Source organism: Mercenaria mercenaria, unplaced genomic scaffold (genome assembly GCF_021730395.1).
Source record: "Mercenaria mercenaria strain notata unplaced genomic scaffold, MADL_Memer_1 contig_5036, whole genome shotgun sequence".
Classification (NCBI taxonomy): domain Eukaryota; kingdom Metazoa; phylum Mollusca; class Bivalvia; order Venerida; family Veneridae; genus Mercenaria; species Mercenaria mercenaria.
The window spans coordinates 4,230-22,987 of record NW_026463317.1 but is presented as its reverse complement, the minus strand read 5'-3'; the positions used below and the strand labels follow the sequence as shown (position 1 = coordinate 22,987).

The 18,758-nt window shown below is 36.8% G+C and overlaps 2 protein-coding genes across 2 annotated transcripts; both read left to right on the top strand.

Annotated features, from left to right (window-relative positions):
• The first annotated feature begins 11,778 nt into the window (after positions 1 to 11,778).
• LOC128554423 (plipastatin synthase subunit A-like) lies at positions 11,779 to 14,451 on the top strand. The gene has a single exon (XM_053535706.1). It carries the CDS (start codon positions 12,465 to 12,467, stop codon positions 14,442 to 14,444), a length of 1,980 nt encoding a protein of 659 aa, XP_053391681.1. The 5' UTR covers positions 11,779 to 12,464; the 3' UTR covers positions 14,445 to 14,451.
• A 716-nt stretch (positions 14,452 to 15,167) lies between these two features.
• LOC128554422 (phenolphthiocerol/phthiocerol polyketide synthase subunit C-like) lies at positions 15,168 to 16,145 on the top strand. The gene has a single exon (XM_053535704.1). It carries the CDS (start codon positions 15,168 to 15,170, stop codon positions 16,143 to 16,145), a length of 978 nt encoding a protein of 325 aa, XP_053391679.1.
• Positions 16,146 to 18,758: the final 2,613 nt, after the last annotated feature.

The window sequence follows — 18,758 nt, the reverse complement described above, 5'->3', positions numbered from 1 at the left end:
CACGGACCAAAACAGGTATAAATTTAAAATCAAACATGAATGAATCCATCATTTCATCTAGCGCGTTCCCGATTTATTTTAACATTTAATCTAAATAGCCGATTGAGAAAAGAAAAGGATTAATCAATTCATCCCTATTTATTTGTAGTGATAAATACATCCGTGGATCATCGCCATTGTAAAAATCTAATGCAAACATAAATTAACTCTTTTTCTGCACATTTCCAACGCTTGTGCATACAATGCAAATATTTATATAAAAAAAGAGGAACTAATCCATTTATATCTTGTACTGAAAAAGTATATAAGACATGTATTGATACTTTACTTATGAAATCAATTCTAATATTTTTACAGACAAAAAATAATCGATATAATGTGTCTGCGTCCAAAGATTCGAACAAACGCCTTTCGTTCGATTTAATACAGTATCGTCTGCTACCGACCGAGTAGGTCGTTTTTTGTGTTTTTGTTGGGATTAACGTTGCGCTGACACACTTATTGGTCCTTTAGCGACTTTCCTGTTTTCTTGGTGGAGGAATACCCTACTTTATTTATTGTCAAATAAAAGTAATATTTAGTAATATGAATATGGTATCTAACATATTTAAAATCGTTACATATTATACATCTAAAACAAACATTTACTTTCAGGACCATACATGTGCAAACAATAAGTAATTGCTCAGCTTAGTCTGTTATTTTAAATCGATTTTCAACGGACTATTTTGACAGTTTAACAAATTAAAGTTGACGATATTTCCGATTGACTGGTATTTTTTCAGTTCTCTGTTTTACTCCATTTTACAGCTGTAAATCTTCAAATATGACCACAAACGTCTATTTTTTTTCAGCAGGGCGCAAAATGATGTACTTAACAGGTTAACCATAAAACCATAAAATTTGAAGTACCTATCACTTGTAGTAAGTGGGTTAACATATTTTTATGACCCAGCTTGAAACAACACTGACCGGATATTTCTTATCCCCAGGCAATATTGTAACACACAATGAAATTTAAAGGGTGATTAAACATTTGACACAATTAAATTATCTTATTTTTAGTGTAACTGTATGCAATCTTGGGGTTAAAATAAACATAAGAAATAACGCAATGTTTAAACGAATACTAAAAAAAGGCACTGGCCTCCAGATCGTCCGACAAGAACAGAAAAAAAAAATATAATTGAGCCGGGCCATGAGAAAACCAACATAGTCTTAGTTTTCGACCAGCATTGATCGAGACCAACCTGCGCATCCGCGCAGTCTGCTCAGGATCCATGCTGTTCGCTAACAGTTTTTCTAATTCCAATAGGCTTTGAAAGCGAACAGCATGGATCCTGACCAGACTGCACGGATGCGCAGGCTGGTCTCGAGCCATGCTGGTCGCAAACCCACTATGTTGGTTTTCTCATGCCGCTGCGGTCAGGGTTCGTTTCCCGGCGCGACCATCTTTTTTTCTATATATGACATTTTTTAATAGTTTATAGAAACAAAATGATTCCTATTTTAAGTTTCATAATGTGACAACTTCAGCTTAAAAGGTATCCTTGATGAACTGATAATTGTGCTTTTTAATCGAACCTCCTTTCAATATTTTACTCCGTAGATGTTATTTGTAGAATTTTATCGTCAAGCATATCCTGTGCATTTAAGAAATATTGATTAAGAAATATTAAAGCCTGTTTGCCTGGGGTCTATATATTTCGAAAAAAAATAAACATCTCGCGGGAAGGTCTATCTTTGCATGTCTACCGTTTTTCTGTTACTCTAGCCAGGCCTGTTCACGTGCACGAATAGACATGCGCTTGTGCAAAACCAATCATTCTGAAAACAAAGTGGTCATTTATTAGGAATGAAATCGAGTATGTCTGTAAATTCGATCTTCAAACATTCAATCAAACTAGTACCATTTCTTTCATTTTACCACATATTAGACATGTATACACTGTTAAATAATTATTATCGAATATTCGGCAACTCTAATATGAAATAATGTAAATTATATTGATACCCTGATATTATTTATTATATTCTAGTTAGGTTAATCTATGAGATTTGGATAATTTTAAACCCAGATTTACAGATGCATCATATTTATTTGAACATGATAAAGAGATGGGACGTTTATGATGAATATTTTATTTGTCTAAGAATATTATTCTGACCGCGAGATTGGAAATTCTGGAAACTCTTCAGATTGTTTAACCAAATATTAAAACGTTTAGAGGCAAATATATCGTTCAGAACTTGTTCAGTCACAAAGTTTAAAGAGATGTTTGAAATATTAAATTAAAAAAAAAGCTTAACAACGCGACTGTTATGCATTCTCATCAATCAGATGTTCGTCAAAATCCCGGGGAACCACGGTAGACCTCTGGTATGCGAGAATGCTGTTATGTCACTCTGATATATTTTATCCAAACTGTACAAGAGATTTATTGTGCATTTTGAATAAGTTCTAACACGGAGGATTGCGTAATGACGGACAGGTTAAGGAACACTAATTTAGCATAGTTTACGTTAACACTAGCGTTGGTTTAAATTATACCGTGGCTGTAGTTTTGACATTTTGGTAGGAATAAAATGGGGAAGTGTTATTTAGATCCCATTACCGCACATTATGTGCTTTTGAAGTTTTGTGATAGGTAAAATCTCTCTTGAAAAAAGTATCTCCCGTATTTATGTTATTACTGTATGTCAGTTTGAAGACAATCCATCAAAATGAGGTGAGGATTGACCGGACAACGTGTGACGGCACTATGAACACCATGCATTTTATATTAAATATAATTTTGGAGATAGATTTTAACGTAATATAACCATAAAATGCAAATAAAACACTACATAGATAACTTGTATTAAATATCAACAGGCACATTTAATGATATCTAATTTCTTTTCGCGACGAAATGAGTATGGGCGTTCTGACACTTAATGATGTCGTCATCCCTGCCCACATGTCATTTTATTCGTCATAATTTTCACATCATTTAATAGATATAATTATCAGTATCTATGAATTGCAAGAGTCAATTTTTTATAACTTTAAATGCGCGCATTTTTTTTTTATTCCAGGTTGACATAAGAGTTGTTTACTGGAATCAGAAAACGGGACGACTATTTATTTTCACGATAGAGAATATACTTATGTGTGAAGTTTCTACTAGTTTGATCAACAGATGCAGACAGACAGCCCGGATGAGCCATTCGTTCTCAGTGACATTCGTAACAATAGATAAAAGCTTATACTTATTGAGATCAGGAAACTGAATATTTCCATGTGGTCAGTCATCATTTGTAACCTGCTTACATATCGTGTTCCAGTACAGAACCAACATGCGTCTTTTTAAAGTACATCTTCGGACATTAGGAGGGGTGTACTGCTCTTTTTAGAAGACGGCAAATCGAAAAGTTTATAGCGGTAATCAGCATTCATGGGAATAACGAACATGTACAGACAATAGTAAAAGAAGTGATACTCAACTGATTTGTTGAGTCAACCGCGCAGAATTAAATGTGCGAATTGCTAGTTTTTCAGTTAGAAATGAACATAATAATATTAAGAAATGCTTGATGTTATTGATTACCCACATTCTAATTCTGCTTATTTCATTTGGACAAGAAATGAAAATGATTCATAACCGTTTGAAAAACTGTTTTTAAAAAGTATTTAAGTTGAATAAAATGTTAGTTTAATCTGACATGTCTCCAATTTATAACAATATGATTTTTTTCTCATACCCTGTCTTTGTCTTGCTTTTTTCTAACATACCGTATTCTGCTGTAGGTATCACCGACATTCATTTTGTCATCTTTCAGTGTGTGCCCATATACAAAATCAGTTCACATAAAAGAAAAATACGGGATTTGTATACTACACATGCATATACGGGAAAAGTCTGGTAAATGTATCTTTTAGAAATACTGGTCCGTGAATTCCCCGAATACGAAAACCAAATTCAGTCTAAATGTGACACAAATATGGAATCTGTATACTCTGCATATCTTGCATAAACGGGATAAAACCTGGCCCGTATATCAAAAACTACAGGTTCGTATATCTCCGTATATCAGATGCAAATACATTCCGTATATGACACAAGTACGGGATCCGTATATTGCGTATACCATGCATATACGGGACTAGTCCGTAGCCCGTATAGTAAAAAATACAGTTTCGTATTTTCCCCGTATATGACACAAGTACGGGATCCGTATATTGCGTATACCATGCATATACGGGACTAGTCCGTAGCCCGTATATCAAAAAGTACAGTTTCGTATATGCCCCGTATATGACAAAAGTACGGGATCCGTATACTTAGTATATCATGCGTATACGGAAAAAATCCGAAGCCCGTATATTAGAAAATACAAGTCCGTGTATGCCCCGTATATTAGATGCAATCACAGTCCGTATATGACAAAAATACGGGATCCGTATACTACGTATATCATGCGTATACGGAAAAAATCCGAAGCCCGTATATTAGAAAATACAAGTCCGTATATGCCCCGTATATTAGATGCAATCACAGTCCGTAAATGACAAAAATACGGGATCCGTATACTACGTATATTCGGAATATACAGGCTCGTATACGTGTTCCGTATATTCTAAAATACGGAAAGTATACGGGAAAAAAAGTCTCAAGACCCTTCGAATACATGAAAATGAAACTAATGTTAAAGCAGGACACGAATAAACACCATTTCTAGGGATTTTTTTTAAAGTTCGTATATTGCATATATACGGGAAATATACATTTATGTATATTCGGCGTACACGGGATCCCGTATATGCATGACAAATATACGGACTTCCCGTATACTAGATGTTCCGAATACGGGATCGTATATTAGGTCCGTATATTTGTAATATACATCCCGTATACTCCCGTATTTTCGAAATATACGGGACCGTACACTCCCGTATATTGACCCTTTTTTCGCAGTGGCATTTTCTCCATGTCCGTCAGCAAAGACGATCTGTGCTCTCGTAACTTCTGCTCAACGAGTTCATTGATGTTTGCATCCATTTCTTTTTGTTGAGAGTGTAACGATGTCGCCACAACGAGAGTATGCTAGAACTGATTTCAACATGTATCTCATCCTCTTACGTATCTCACTATAAGCTCTACCAAACAATACCGGTCAAACCAGTTTGTAAATCAGTGTCCGTGAGGACAACGGTACTCTACTACACGATGTGCCGCAGAGTACGAGTACAAATATTACGTAAGTGTGGTAGGTAAAGGTCAATTTTAAACTCACCCACAGCTTAATAATTGAAATATTTTCATCTTTTGATTTTATATATAAGTAGCTGGCATTGTTACCGTTATTTGTCTACCAAACTAAGACTAATGAAGGTGGCAATATGTTTTGTTGGGTTCAACGTCGCACCGACACATTTTAGGTCATATGGTGACTTTCCAGCTTTGATGGTGGAGGAAGACCCCAGGTGCCCCTCCGTGCATTATTTCATCACGAGCGGGCACCTTGGTAGAACCACCGACCTTCCGTAAGCCAGCTGGATGGCTTCCTCACATAAAGAATTCAATGTCCGGAGTAAGGCTCGAACTCACATTGTTCCTACGTCTGACGTCTGTCCATCCTTCCGACTTTATGTCGTGCATATCTCAGAAAGTATATGACCTAGAATCATCAAACCTCACGGGATTGTTATTCAACATGTAAAATTGTGCGCCTTCAGTTTTAACTCGGGTTTCACACCACCAGACAAGAGTTATTACCCTTGGCAAAGTCAAACATGTGCATGCAAAGGGCCTGAAAGTTTTTTCCCATGTATCTCAAAAAGTGTTAAACCTAGGGTTATGAAACCATACAGGAATATTATACAGCATGTAAAGTTGTGCATCTGGGATTTTGTCTGGGATTGCTGCAGACCAGAGTTACGGCCATTGATTTAGTCAAAAATATGTATTAAGAGCATAAAAGTTTGTGTCGCATATTTCTCAAAACATATTTCACGTAGAGTCATGAAACATTAGAGAAATGTTATATAGCATGTCAAGTTGTGCATCTGGTGTTCTGTTTGGTATTTCACACAGCCAGACCAGAGTTATGGCCCTTGACTTTGTTGAAAATACTAGATCTGGTATACTAATAAAGGCCTTGCATACATATTAAGTTCTCGGTCGAAATGTACGACTTCAATCAGAAATATGTGCATTATCCGGACGTATAGCTCCGAAATATAGACTGATACATCTATTAGATAAACAGATCGTGCTCTAACAATTTTAACTGAGTTCAATTTTTTAGGAGCCCACACAACTAGACATTTTTAGTTTCTCACGGTCATATTGCCAAAAAACAAACAATTATTTTGGACGCGTTATGTTGCAGCTTTGAAGTTATAGGTCCTACTAGCTGTTGTATTGAATTGCCAATACGTATCGTGTATTGATGCTTCTTTATTGCAATACGTATCGTATAAAATTTTTCCATTCAATACACAACCCTAAAAATACACATATCATGCCTTAATGTTTTTGTTGCATATCAACGTCTTCACCTAGTCATGAAACCGTGTACAATTTCACCTTTCTACTACACAGTCAAAAAAGAAGATAAATTCCCTTGTTTTTACTACACGATTTGGTATTGCAAGAAAATATGGCCGTAATAACCCTTTCAGAATACGTTGAAGTTTATATTTCGAAACTCATTTCTGCAGTCTTAGAATTTCTTTCTTAGGTTGATATACTTATAATGCTCAACGCACAAAGTTGTTAATATACATGTCCATTACCTCAATCCTTAAAGTATCCATTATGTTACTTATACACAGTGGATAGTTATAGTAATCATGTGTATAGAGCGGTACAATAACTTATATAATGAACCAAAGTGACAAGGATCAAGTCACAACCGAGTTCTATATTCTATGAAAAGCAATGTTACGTATTTTGAAAGTTCCAGGAAAAAGAAAGTAGCCAGTCCTACATATAGAAATACAAAGCTGGTGATATACTCATATATGGACAATTCGTCTGCGGTATCGCCATAGTGACAGTACATGCAACATATCTGTCTCATTGGCTGGGCTTTCATGGTCAAGTGGTTAAGGTCGTTTAGTTAAAATCACTTGCCTCTCACCGATGTGGGTTCGAGCCTCATTCGGGGCGCTGTATTCTTCATGTGAGGAAGCCATCCAGCTAGCTTGCGGAAGGTCGGTGGTTCTACCCAGGTGCCCGCACGTGAAGAATTAATGCACGGAGGGGACCTAGGGTCTTCCTCTATCATCAAAGCTGAAAAGTCGCCATATGACCTAAAATTGTGTAGGTGCGACGTTAAACCCAACAAAAACATAAAACTTTCTCATTGGCTAAAACAATCATCTGAGTGTTAGTTTGCTTCCCTGTTGGTGAAGTCAATGTTTTAGAAGATCTTAACATAACTGTTTGAGATGACGATTTCAAGCGCCCGCGGAAATGCCCAACAAGCGAGGTTAATTAGAAAAAAATCATGGGACTTAAATGAGACTTAAAGGTAAGATAGACTGAGCTAACTGATTTCTGGTATTTTATTTCAATAGAATACATAGTGTTAAATGATATGACAAAACGTATGCCTAAAACATTTTATAATCTAACTGGTTTGGATCTATCATACATGGTTTACCTTGCTTCATATTACACAGCATTCTAATCAACCCAGAGGCTGGTATTTGGATTTGTTATTTTCACAACATGATTTTTTTTCAAATTACTTGATATAGAAATAAACACGTACATCATTCTCTATATGTTTAATAATCACCTTGCAAACAATTATATCATAATTACAAATCTGACAAAATAAAGTTATAAGTTAAGTTATACATATTTCCATCTTTAAAACGCAGTATTATAACCTCCTCAACGAGACAGGGTACACACAGAGGCTCCTGTTAAGCTGGTTTGAAGGTTAAAGAACTTAACTGCCTTGCAAACAATTCTAATATACTCAATAACAAAATAAATATGACAAAATAAAAGTCATCAGTAAAGTAATTGAAACATATCTCAATCTTAAATACGCAGTAACCTCTTCAACGAGACAGGGTAAGTACATTTGAAGGTTACAAAAGTCATGTCCACAGTTGAATCTTGTTATTCCATTTGGGTGAAAAGCCTTTCTCAAAACAAAATGCCATAAACAAAATTATGTGTTGATTAGGTATTGGCCAGCATTTTGATAAGGCAAATGACTGCCAAAAGCTCTTATAGCGGTATTATACGTCAGTTGTGTATTTGTAGAAAATGGAATAGTGTTCAAGAATATGTTCCACTGGATGACACCAAACCAAAAGTAGATACTGTGAAATCATTAATATTCGTGGGGGACTAATTTTCGTGGATTTCGTGGTTAAGTCAATCCACGAAATATCATCCCAACGAACAAGTAAAATTCCCATTCCTTTTATGTTCAAAAGTTGAAATCCACGAATTCATATCCCCACGAAATTGCCGTTTTGACCAAAACCACGAAATTTCATGCCCACGAAATTAAATGATTTTACAGTAGATATGGTGAATGTTTTACAAAAAGGAAAAATGATTACACATGAAAACATATTCCTGGACAAATGCAAAGAATTAGAATATTCCCTAAACATAGACAGTGGAGAACTTTTAAATGCTGTTATCTTTGACGTTAAACATAGTGATGTCAAAGAGTACTAATGGCTCATCATATAATCACAGATGTGATGTCATGGCAGCAAATTTTAGATTTTTTGCACAGTTTTAAGGCATATTTACTCAGGATCAGAGCCGCAGTTGTCACTATTTTTAATTTCTTATGACACATTCTGTGAAAAACTTTGGGAGGAAGGAAAGTTCAGTTCGGAAGACGAAGTCAAATTTTGGCGTGAACAGGAAACAACAAACAACTGGTTGATGAAAAGGGAAAGGTCAAGTGAACCTTCCATATACAGCAAAGTGGATGAAAAAAAAATGTTAACGCAGCTTCTGTGCGCAGCATTTCTTTGGATAATAAATGTGCGGACGAAGCAGTAATACTGACTGCATTTACTCGTGCATCATCAGTTCAGTATAACAAAGCAACTATTTCTGTCTGCTTGGTAAGTCATGGGAGGCATTTGCAAAATCGTGATGCAACAGATACAGTTGGTTGGTGCACAAGCATGTTTCCCATTCATGTAGAGACAGACATGACTCAGCCTTTTGCTATTGCCTGTAAGAAAATGAAAGATAACTTGTCGTCAATACCACAGAATGGTTTGAAATATGGACTTTTGGAAAGGCTTAGGAAAATACAAACCCGTCTTCCTGACACACTGTTTTTCAGGGCTCTTTGGACGCAGCGTCTAAGGAATACTTCTCAGCAAGCGGAATTCATTCTCGTATATACCATGGGTAGAAATTATGATGAGGGGACTTGAAAATGGACGTTTTCACAGAGACGACAATGACAGCCTTGATTTTCCATTCCAATTTTTCTCCTGGTACTTTAATGGTAAGTTGAATTTCGGGTGTCTCTTTGATCAGACACTTGTCAAAAGAAAAGAAGTTGAAGAACTCTTATCTAAAATGGAATTTCAGTTGAAAGACAATTATCAATCATCAGAAAACCCAAATCTGCAACTAAGTTCTGGTTATTCAAATCGAGATACTTCCATTCCAAAATCGCCACTACTGCCGAAACATTTCAAAGAAATTTCTGTAAAAATTATCTCAAATATCATTGTGACCCAAAAATGCATCAAAGAGATTGAACGTGTTATATTGCATGACCATATGTTAATAAAAGATATTGCAATGTCCAGCAAGTATGACTTCTATCAACGGCTAACTCAGACACAACCGTCCTTACACGATGTAGTCGTATTGGTAGTGAGTAATAAATGCGTGCAGTCTCTTGAAATGTTTAAAAAGGCGTTTGAAGCATTTCTTGCTAAAAATTTTAAAAAGCCACGTCGATTTGTTATCAGCCTTGAAAACCTTCCAAACAGCGAGCCATTTCCTATATCTGAGTTTCCAAATGTTGATCTGATCATACCAAATATCTCCAGCTCTTTGTATAATGCGTATTTCGATTCTGAATATGACTTGAACATGCAAACAACGACATACTTGTATCAGATGGATATAAAGACTTTCAAAGTTTTCTCTTACAAAAGAAAAGCAAAGGCTTCCTGTTGGTTCCTATGAGCAAAAACAGGATTGGCGATGTTGAAAAGGCATTTAAAAATGAGGGAATGTTGCTGCAACTAGGAGATTTTGTTCATGTAAGCATTACCTGGCATAGTAAGTCAAAGAACATAGAAAATATAAGGAAAAGATTAAATATAACACTACAGACTTTCGTTTTTATTAATAACAGTGAAATTGAATGTGAGGAAATGATAAACATTCATCCTGTATGCACGTTACGCTTTCCTCGTGACGAATGGTTTATACCGTCCTTTATTGAATGCTTGTGGGTCATAAGACACAAAGCTCACATAAATCGAGCTCAAGGACAGAAATGTATAAAAATGAATTCATTCGACAAACTGCTCTAGCTGAAATGCAAGCCAATATAACGGAAGAACAAAAAGAGCAAAGGTAATCATTAGAATTCAGGACTGTCACAGTACTTCGTCAATGGCAAATGAAACTTGTTGTTTGGAAAACAACTGTGTCACAGGTGAATTCGAATGCTGAACTCAGTGAGAGAGGAAGTGAAATGCTACAAAGAACAAATCAGTTTAAGCTAAATAATTTGATGGCAAGTTTTGAAGCAATGGAAAATGATGACGACTGTTTGCAGGTTTCATTGAAAGATGTCTATGGAGTTGTGCTTTAAAACATGAAAGTGGCTCAATAATTCTGAAACAATGGCTTATTAGCTGTTGTGCTCTGGGTCGCGGTGTTGAACACCGAATGTTAAGGGAGATTTTAGAACGCTACAGGGATTTTACTGATCTGTGAAACTGGACAAAATATTCCTATGTTGCAATTTTTGGAAAGCGTAGACATTACCCCTAAAACAAAAAGCATCACTAGGTTGGAAGTCTTGTGTAAGCTTTCATCAGATATATTTGATAACGATCTGCATACCGTAGTGCAAATGACTATACTTTATTAGCTCTTTCAAGGCATAATCATATAAAACATGTTGAACAGTCTAAAGAGCTAGTCAGTGGAGATATATCGTCACTGGGTAATTGAATATTGACACAGTGGTCAGACGTTCATTTACAACATGCTTGAAAACAAATACATTACCAATGCCGTATCTTGATAAAGAATATTCTGACCTCTTACAAGAAATACTAAAATTAGAATCAATGAAAACTCCAGTTTCAGTTATTCAGCAAATGTGGAAAAATATCCTTCAAACAGAGGAAGTTCCAAAAGACGATGACAATTTCTTCGAAGGGGGGAATTCATTTAAAGTTGTCTTTCTTGTATCAGAAATACACCGAGTTTTAGGACTGGATCTCAGTATTCTCGATATAATTAGCACACCTTCGTTCTCTCTTCACTTAAACGACGAATTGAAGAACACCATGTTCATCGAAGAGGAAGCTCAAAATTACCTGATATTAAAAAGAAAGAAAGAAGTGGAAATGAAATCGCATTGTCGGAAGCCCAAAAACGGATGCTAGATTTACAAAATGCTGTTCCCGAATCAACAGCATATACGGAGACAATAGCTTTAAGAAAAGAGACCAATGTAGATACAGACCTTATATTAAAAGTAATGGTAAGACGTCAACCATTAATGCTGACATCATATGACCTTGCGAAGAAGACTTTATCAATTTCCGATCAGAACATCTCTACTGTTATTCAACCACTCAATGTAACAGTCAACAGTATGTCCGATTTGAGAGAGTATATACACCAAAATATACCAGCAGTTAATTTGTTAGATGAAGTGCTATCACAAATGAAAGTCATCACTAGTGGAAAGACAAAAATATTTGTCATCCATGTACATCATATCATTATTGATGATGTTACAATTCAGAATATTAAAACTACTTTAAAAATGTTACTTCAGAACCCGTCATTAGATGTTCAAGTTGTCAGACATAATCTGTTCCTACATTCCTCGGTCATAGACTCAGAAAAAGAGTATATGATGTTAGAAAAGTTTACGGCTGACAAATTGTTTTGGGAAATGGAATTTGAGGAATGCCCACAGTCGTCTTCTTTAAGTTTCAGGAACACTTCTGATATAAGCGACTTCGAAGCTTATACAGCAGACACAACCGTTTCTTTTCTACCCGTAAGCAGTGGGCAAGAAGTCGAAAGTTTCTGTAAATTACATGGATTAACTAAATTTCAGGTCTTTTTGGCATTGTTTGTGTTAGTGCTTCAACGGTATTAGGGAAGTCGAGAAGCTGTAGTTGCGATACTTGTCTCAACTCGTGATGTTCATATTTGACAGCTGATGGCCTATTTGTGAACACGGTCTTATTCAGATATACAATAAATATGAATGACACCTTAGAAGAACATGTGTTAAATGTTGCCAGAAAATGGTTAACTGTGTTTTCCCACTCTAGATACCCACTAAACAAGGTTAGTGAAATGATCTGGAGAAAGAATGGCAAAAACCTCGGATGTTTCTGCAATGTAATGTTCAACTACATAACGTTTAACGTCGGTAAAGATGAATTGAGAATACATGCAAAACATGCAAAAATGCAGCTTTCCGTTGATATTGCAGAAGATACAGACGGTTACGAAATACTAAGTGAACGTTCAGAAGAGTTGATTGAAAAAGGATTGTCAAGACGTTTTGCTGGCTCTATGATAGAAGTTTGCAATAAATTCCAAATACTTCTGGGGCGGAAGTCTTTAAGGTTTGCAGAGTTTTTGACAGAAGAAGAAATTAAGTTGCAAGATGACTTTACAGAAACGGAGAAAATTGATTATACCAGTGAATCTGTATATGCCATATTTGTTAGAAACACAAAAACGACACCAGCAAAAACAGCCCTGGTGTACAGAGGAAAAAATCTTACTTACAGTAATATTATGAATTTATCTGACAACATAGCATTTCAAATATTAAACTGTATTGACTCCAATGCCCTTCAAAGTCTGCCGATCATATTGATAATGGAAAAGAACGAGATAGCAATAGCAACTATGTTTGCAGTTTGGAAACTTGGTGGATTCTTCTTGCCTGTGTCAGTTCTACACGCACCCACAGTCACAGAAGCAATTGAAAGAGCCAACCCATGCCTTATTTTGATCAACGACGACCGGTTTGAGATATATGCCCAAAATTCAAAATGCAAAATTGTTTGCGTGAAAAATAGTTTGGATAATTCAGTACCAGAGATTAATACTTACTATTTTCCGTTCGTTCAGGAGTTAGGAAAGCCCGCATACATGATTCAAACTTCTGGATCAACTGGAAAACCAAAGCAAATCAGAATTTCTCATATGAGTTTATCTATTCTTGCAAGAGCTTGGACAACCCGTTATGAACTTCAGAAGTCTGACGTCAATATCTTGCAATGGGCACAATTGTCTTTTGATGTCTTCATAGGAGATATTGTCAGAGGTATGTGTTGCACATCTGGCACAGTTTGCATTTGTCCAAATAACAGCCGACTTGATACAGACTATATAACAAAAATGATACGAACAGAACACATAAGTTTGGTAGAGTTTACACCCCAGTTTGCATTGACTTTAATAGAAAACTCAAATACAAAAGACTTAAAATCTTTGAAAATATTGATCTTAGGATCGGATGTTCTTCCAACAGAGGTTTACAGGAAAATACAAGCTATACAAAGCAACCAACGCCTGATAAATAGTTATGGAATGTCAGAGGCTACAATAGACTCATCTTGCTTTGAGGCAGAACATATGCCGATCACAAGGGGAGGTACAGTGCCCGTCGGAAAACCTCTCCCTGGTGTCAGAATGAAAGTTCTTGAACCTGAGACACTTCGTCCATGTCCTGTTGGAACGTTGGGTGAATTTTATATTGGGGGCCATGTTGTAGGGTCTGGTGACACTGACATAGTAACGCTCAGTTCAGGTGAAGTAATGCTTAAGACCAACGATCGTGCATGCTGGCTTCCATCAGGAGATTTAGAACTGTTTGGACGTCTAGATTCCGTTTGTAAATTGAGAGGATTCCGAATTTGTACTGCAGAAATCGAAAACACTATTTTGATCAAATGTGGCTTTGTAAGGGAAGTCACAGTGACTGCACTCACGAATGAAAAAGATGGAACCAAAACGCAATTTCTATGTGCGTTTGTTGTGTTGGAAAATCTAAAGGAACTGTCTGACGTCTGTAATGATAAGATAATTCAGTCTGTAAAAGAGCAACATCCGTATTACATGGTGCCTGATCTGATAACAACTGTTGAAAATATTCCTTTGACTGCTAATGGAAAAGTGAATCATGCGGCTTTGCCATCGCTATTGGAACTATTACACATTTAAAAAACAAATGAAAAGATTGAAATTTCGGGAACTGCTAACATTTTAAGGCAAATGTTTGCCGAAACGCTTGGAATTGATTCCTCACGTGTAGACACCCGACACACATTTTTTGAACAAGGGGGTCATTCTTTGCTGCTTATGCAGTTTCATTCGCTGATTAAAAGAAAGACAGATTATGACGTTACAATTGCAGATATATTTTCCTATCCATCTTTAGAAAGTCTTGCCGATTTTGTGGACAAAATATATAGCACACATGAGAGACTTAAACGGAAGACAGAAGCAGCTAAAAACAGCGAGAGACAATTTGCGATTACAGGAGTTGGCTTCCGTTTACCTGGTAATATTAGGACACTGTGTGAGTTTTGGAAAGTCTTTGAAGAGGAAATTAATGTAGTAGGTAGTTTTCCAGAGAATAGAAAACAAGATGTTTTAAATTGCTTTCCAAACTCATTGTCTTTGAAGAAATCAGATGTTTATCAGGGTGCTTTTCTAGCGGATATAGACCAGTTCGATAACAAATTGTTTCAGATATCTTCTGCAGAAGCCAAGAATATGTCACCGGAACAACGTCTGTTTTTTGAAGTTGCTTCAGAGACGCTTTGTTTAAGTACAGACATATCAAAGATAAATTGAAAAGACATTGTCGTGTTTTTGAGCAATACGGAAGTCAGTTAAGCACAACTTTATAAGTCTGACGAAGCCACAGAAATATCTGGACATATGCCTGGAATGATCGCTACAAGAATAGCATATCATTACAATTTAAAGGGCCCTATAATGCTTGTAGATACAGCCTGCAGTTCGGCACTGACATCGCTAAAAATTGCATGTGAGTCTATGGAAAATGGGGACTGTAGTGCAGCATTAGTTGGTGGCATGAATATTGTTTTGTATCCGTCAAAAACCGGTATATATGGTGATAAAGGCATAATGTCTAAGGATTTCGTTTGCCGACCATTCGATGAGCTTGGAAACGGAACCGTTGTAGGTGAGGGGATTATATGTTTTTACGTAGAACCGCTTCGGAGCGCAATTGAATGTCATAAACACAAATACGCAGTTCTTAAATCCATTGCAGTAAATAGTGTAGGTAAGGGAAACGGAATAACGGCACCATCTTCAAGTTCTCAAGTGAAAGTTATACAAAAAGCTCTTTCGCTCGCAAACATATCTCCATCAGAAATCTCATTTCTTGAATGCCATGGCACTGGCACCATGCTAGGAGACCGAATAGAGTTATCAGCATTATGTGAAGTATTTTCGCCAGGATCACGAACAGATAAATTGGCAATAGGTTCCATTAAAAGTGCTTTCGGCCACCTTGACTCTGCGGCTGGATTTGCAGGATTGTTGAAAATAATCGCCAGTTTCATGTTTCAGAACATTCCAACAACACTAAATTTCAAACGTCCCCATTCTGAGTTGAAGAAATCACACCTGTATGTACCAAATAAGATTGTCAAATGGGAAGTGAATGACAATCAGAGACGCATAGCTGGATTAAGTTCATTTGGCCTAACAGGAACTAATTGTCACGCTATTTTGTCGGATTCATTTCCTTTTCCCTCTACTTGCTCCGCTGAAAAATATAAAGTAGCGGGATATTTGCCTTTGCTCCTTTCTGGTGCAAGCTATGAGCATGTGAAAAAACAGGCTTGTTTACATGAAAGCCTAGTTACACACACAGTTCAACGGTGAATCATTAACACTCTTGAGGCAGTTTGTGTTTCCGTTGCTTGTAAGTTGAAACAACTTCAAGACAAGGATATGGTTTATAATAATATCCGAATGGTAGTTATGGTGACTGATGCTGTGCAACTTCTTTCCGCTTTAAGGCTAATCATAGAGGCTGAAGAAAAGCAATTCTCAACAGATCGGATATGCCTACAAACTGCCGACATATACACAAATGCTGATGACTCAACAATATCTGTGAATGGCAACAAAGGTATTGAACGTTTTCTCAGACATGGATTGATTGACGTTGATATGCTGTTTCCAAATTTTAACAAACCGGAAGAGGTTTGTGCCCCTGGTCTATCAATTGCTATTTGTAATACAAAAAGTTTCTGGCAAAATTCAGTTTCGGCCTATTATGATGAAGAGTCTGGTGTAGCTGGCCTTCTTAATAGAAGAATGAGTGAGGCACGAGAAATGGTTCGAACACTACCGTTGGCTCCTCCGATTGCACTTCAAGAATTAGAGGGAAAGTTCTGCTCCATGATTGTGCTGAAACTTTTAGAGAGTACTCCTCTTCTGGATTACATCGACAATGAGCATGATGTTTCCTTTGAATACGCTTTTAAAACAACACAAATACTTCCAAAATATGAAAAGTTCTTCTTTGTTATGCTCCGAGAACTGATGCGAAATGGTTATATAGTTCAGCATGGAACTGATTCATCTCATTTTCACCTTGATCGATTTTCATTCAAGGGGTGTAATAAGCGTAGGGAAACTCCCGAAAGTATCGCAGCTGTAGCTGTGGCCAACTATCCGTCGTGGGCTGACTGCTTCAGGTTTCCACTATATTGTTCAGAATTTCTAAAAGATGTACTCTTGGGGAAAATGAGCCCATTGTCAGTTATCTATCCGCAAGGAGACTTGAACTTCATGTTCAAATTTGATAAACTTGGAGATTTGTTAGGAGACGTATACTACAATATGTACATGCAGCTCATTGTTGAGTATACATCAACTTTGTCAAAACAAGGACAAAAAGTGAGAATATTAGAGGTTGGCGCCGGAATGGGATATGTTACAAGACAGCTTCTTCCAAGGCTTTCCAATATTCCAGATACTGAATACTGGTTTACCGATCTTGGAAAAGCATTTGTCGAAAATGCCAAAACAGTGTTTTCAAAGTACAAGTCGATGATGAAATTCTCAACTTTTGATATTACAAAAAATGCATCTAAGCAAGGTGTACTAGGTTCGTTTGATATTGTCATATCATACAACGTCATCCACACAACGGAAAGTGTAATGGAATCACTGCTGAATTTGAAATCATGCCTCGGTAGTGATGGAACATTGTTCATTATAGAAAGTGCCAAAAACGAAACTTAGGCAACTCTTGCTTGGGGAGTTTTGGATGGATGGTGGTATTTTAAAGATCACGATTTGCGTCCATTCGAACCTATGCTAGAACCGGAAAAATGGGAAGCAGTTTTACAGCGCATGAACTTTGGGGCCATTCATTCCTGTCCTACCGACGAAGAAGAAAGGAAACATGTCGAAAAGTTCTTATTTGTGTGTAGTGCAAACGCAACAACGTCTGAGAAATTCCATGAGCCACTTTGTGAATGGTGGCAAAATATTGATTCAACTGGTACACGATATAAGGACTTCCAGGAAAAAGAAACTGATGATGACGGAACGTCTTTAGGTTTAGAAGAGCGTGCCACGCACGATTCAATTAAACAATAACTTAAGAATATATGGTGTGAGTTACTTGATCTAGATGACATTAATGAAGATGATGATTTTAACGCTTTAGGTGGGGAATCATTACTTGCGATCCAAATGATGACAATGGTTCGAAAAAGGATAGGCTTTCAGCTAGAGATTGCAGACACATTTTCTTATACTTCACTAGGATTACTTGGTAACTACATTGCCGAACAGTTTGAAGATGACAGTTCAATGAACAACGAGTGCGATACGTCTGACGTTCAGAAAATCACTAATCCAAGCGGCGGTCTTCCTTTACAAACGAATACCGAAAATTTTATAAAATCAGGAAGTATGTTGATGTTTCCTGGTCAGGGTGCCCAGAAAGTAGGAATGTGTAAGGCAACGAGAGACTGCAAAAAATCTAGAGAAATTTTGAAAAGGTGAAAAATATCTAGGATATAATATTCTAGACATTTGCCTTGGATCAGAAGATATTTTGAAAAAAAAGTTAAGCTCAACAGAATTTGTTCAGACCGCATTATTTGTGAGTTGCATAGCAAAAATAGAAGATCTATAGGAGAATGATGTAACTCTGCAACAAGTTTCCTGTGTGGCAGGTCTCAGCGTTGGGGAATTTGCTGCCCTCGTTTATTCTGAAGTACTGTCGTTTAATGATGCATTAAAAATAGTACAGTATCGAGGAAAGTGCATGGGTGCTGAGTTGTCCAAGCAATCAACAGCCATGGCCAGCATTCTAGGTCCAGACACTTTGCAGCTGCAGACGTTCCTTAATAATGCGTTTCCATATGTTCAGATATCAACATTCCTTGCAGACAAACAGCACACGGTGGCTGGAACGGTAGAGGATATCGAAGCATTGATAAACCTCCTTGATTCCGATACGTGCACAAGAGA

Coding starts and splice junctions, on each gene's coding strand:
- LOC128554423 (XM_053535706.1), top strand. CDS start 12,465: ATGAATGACACCTTAGAAGAACATGTGTTAAATGTTGCCAGAAAATGG.
- LOC128554422 (XM_053535704.1), top strand. CDS start 15,168: ATGCCTGGAATGATCGCTACAAGAATAGCATATCATTACAATTTAAAG.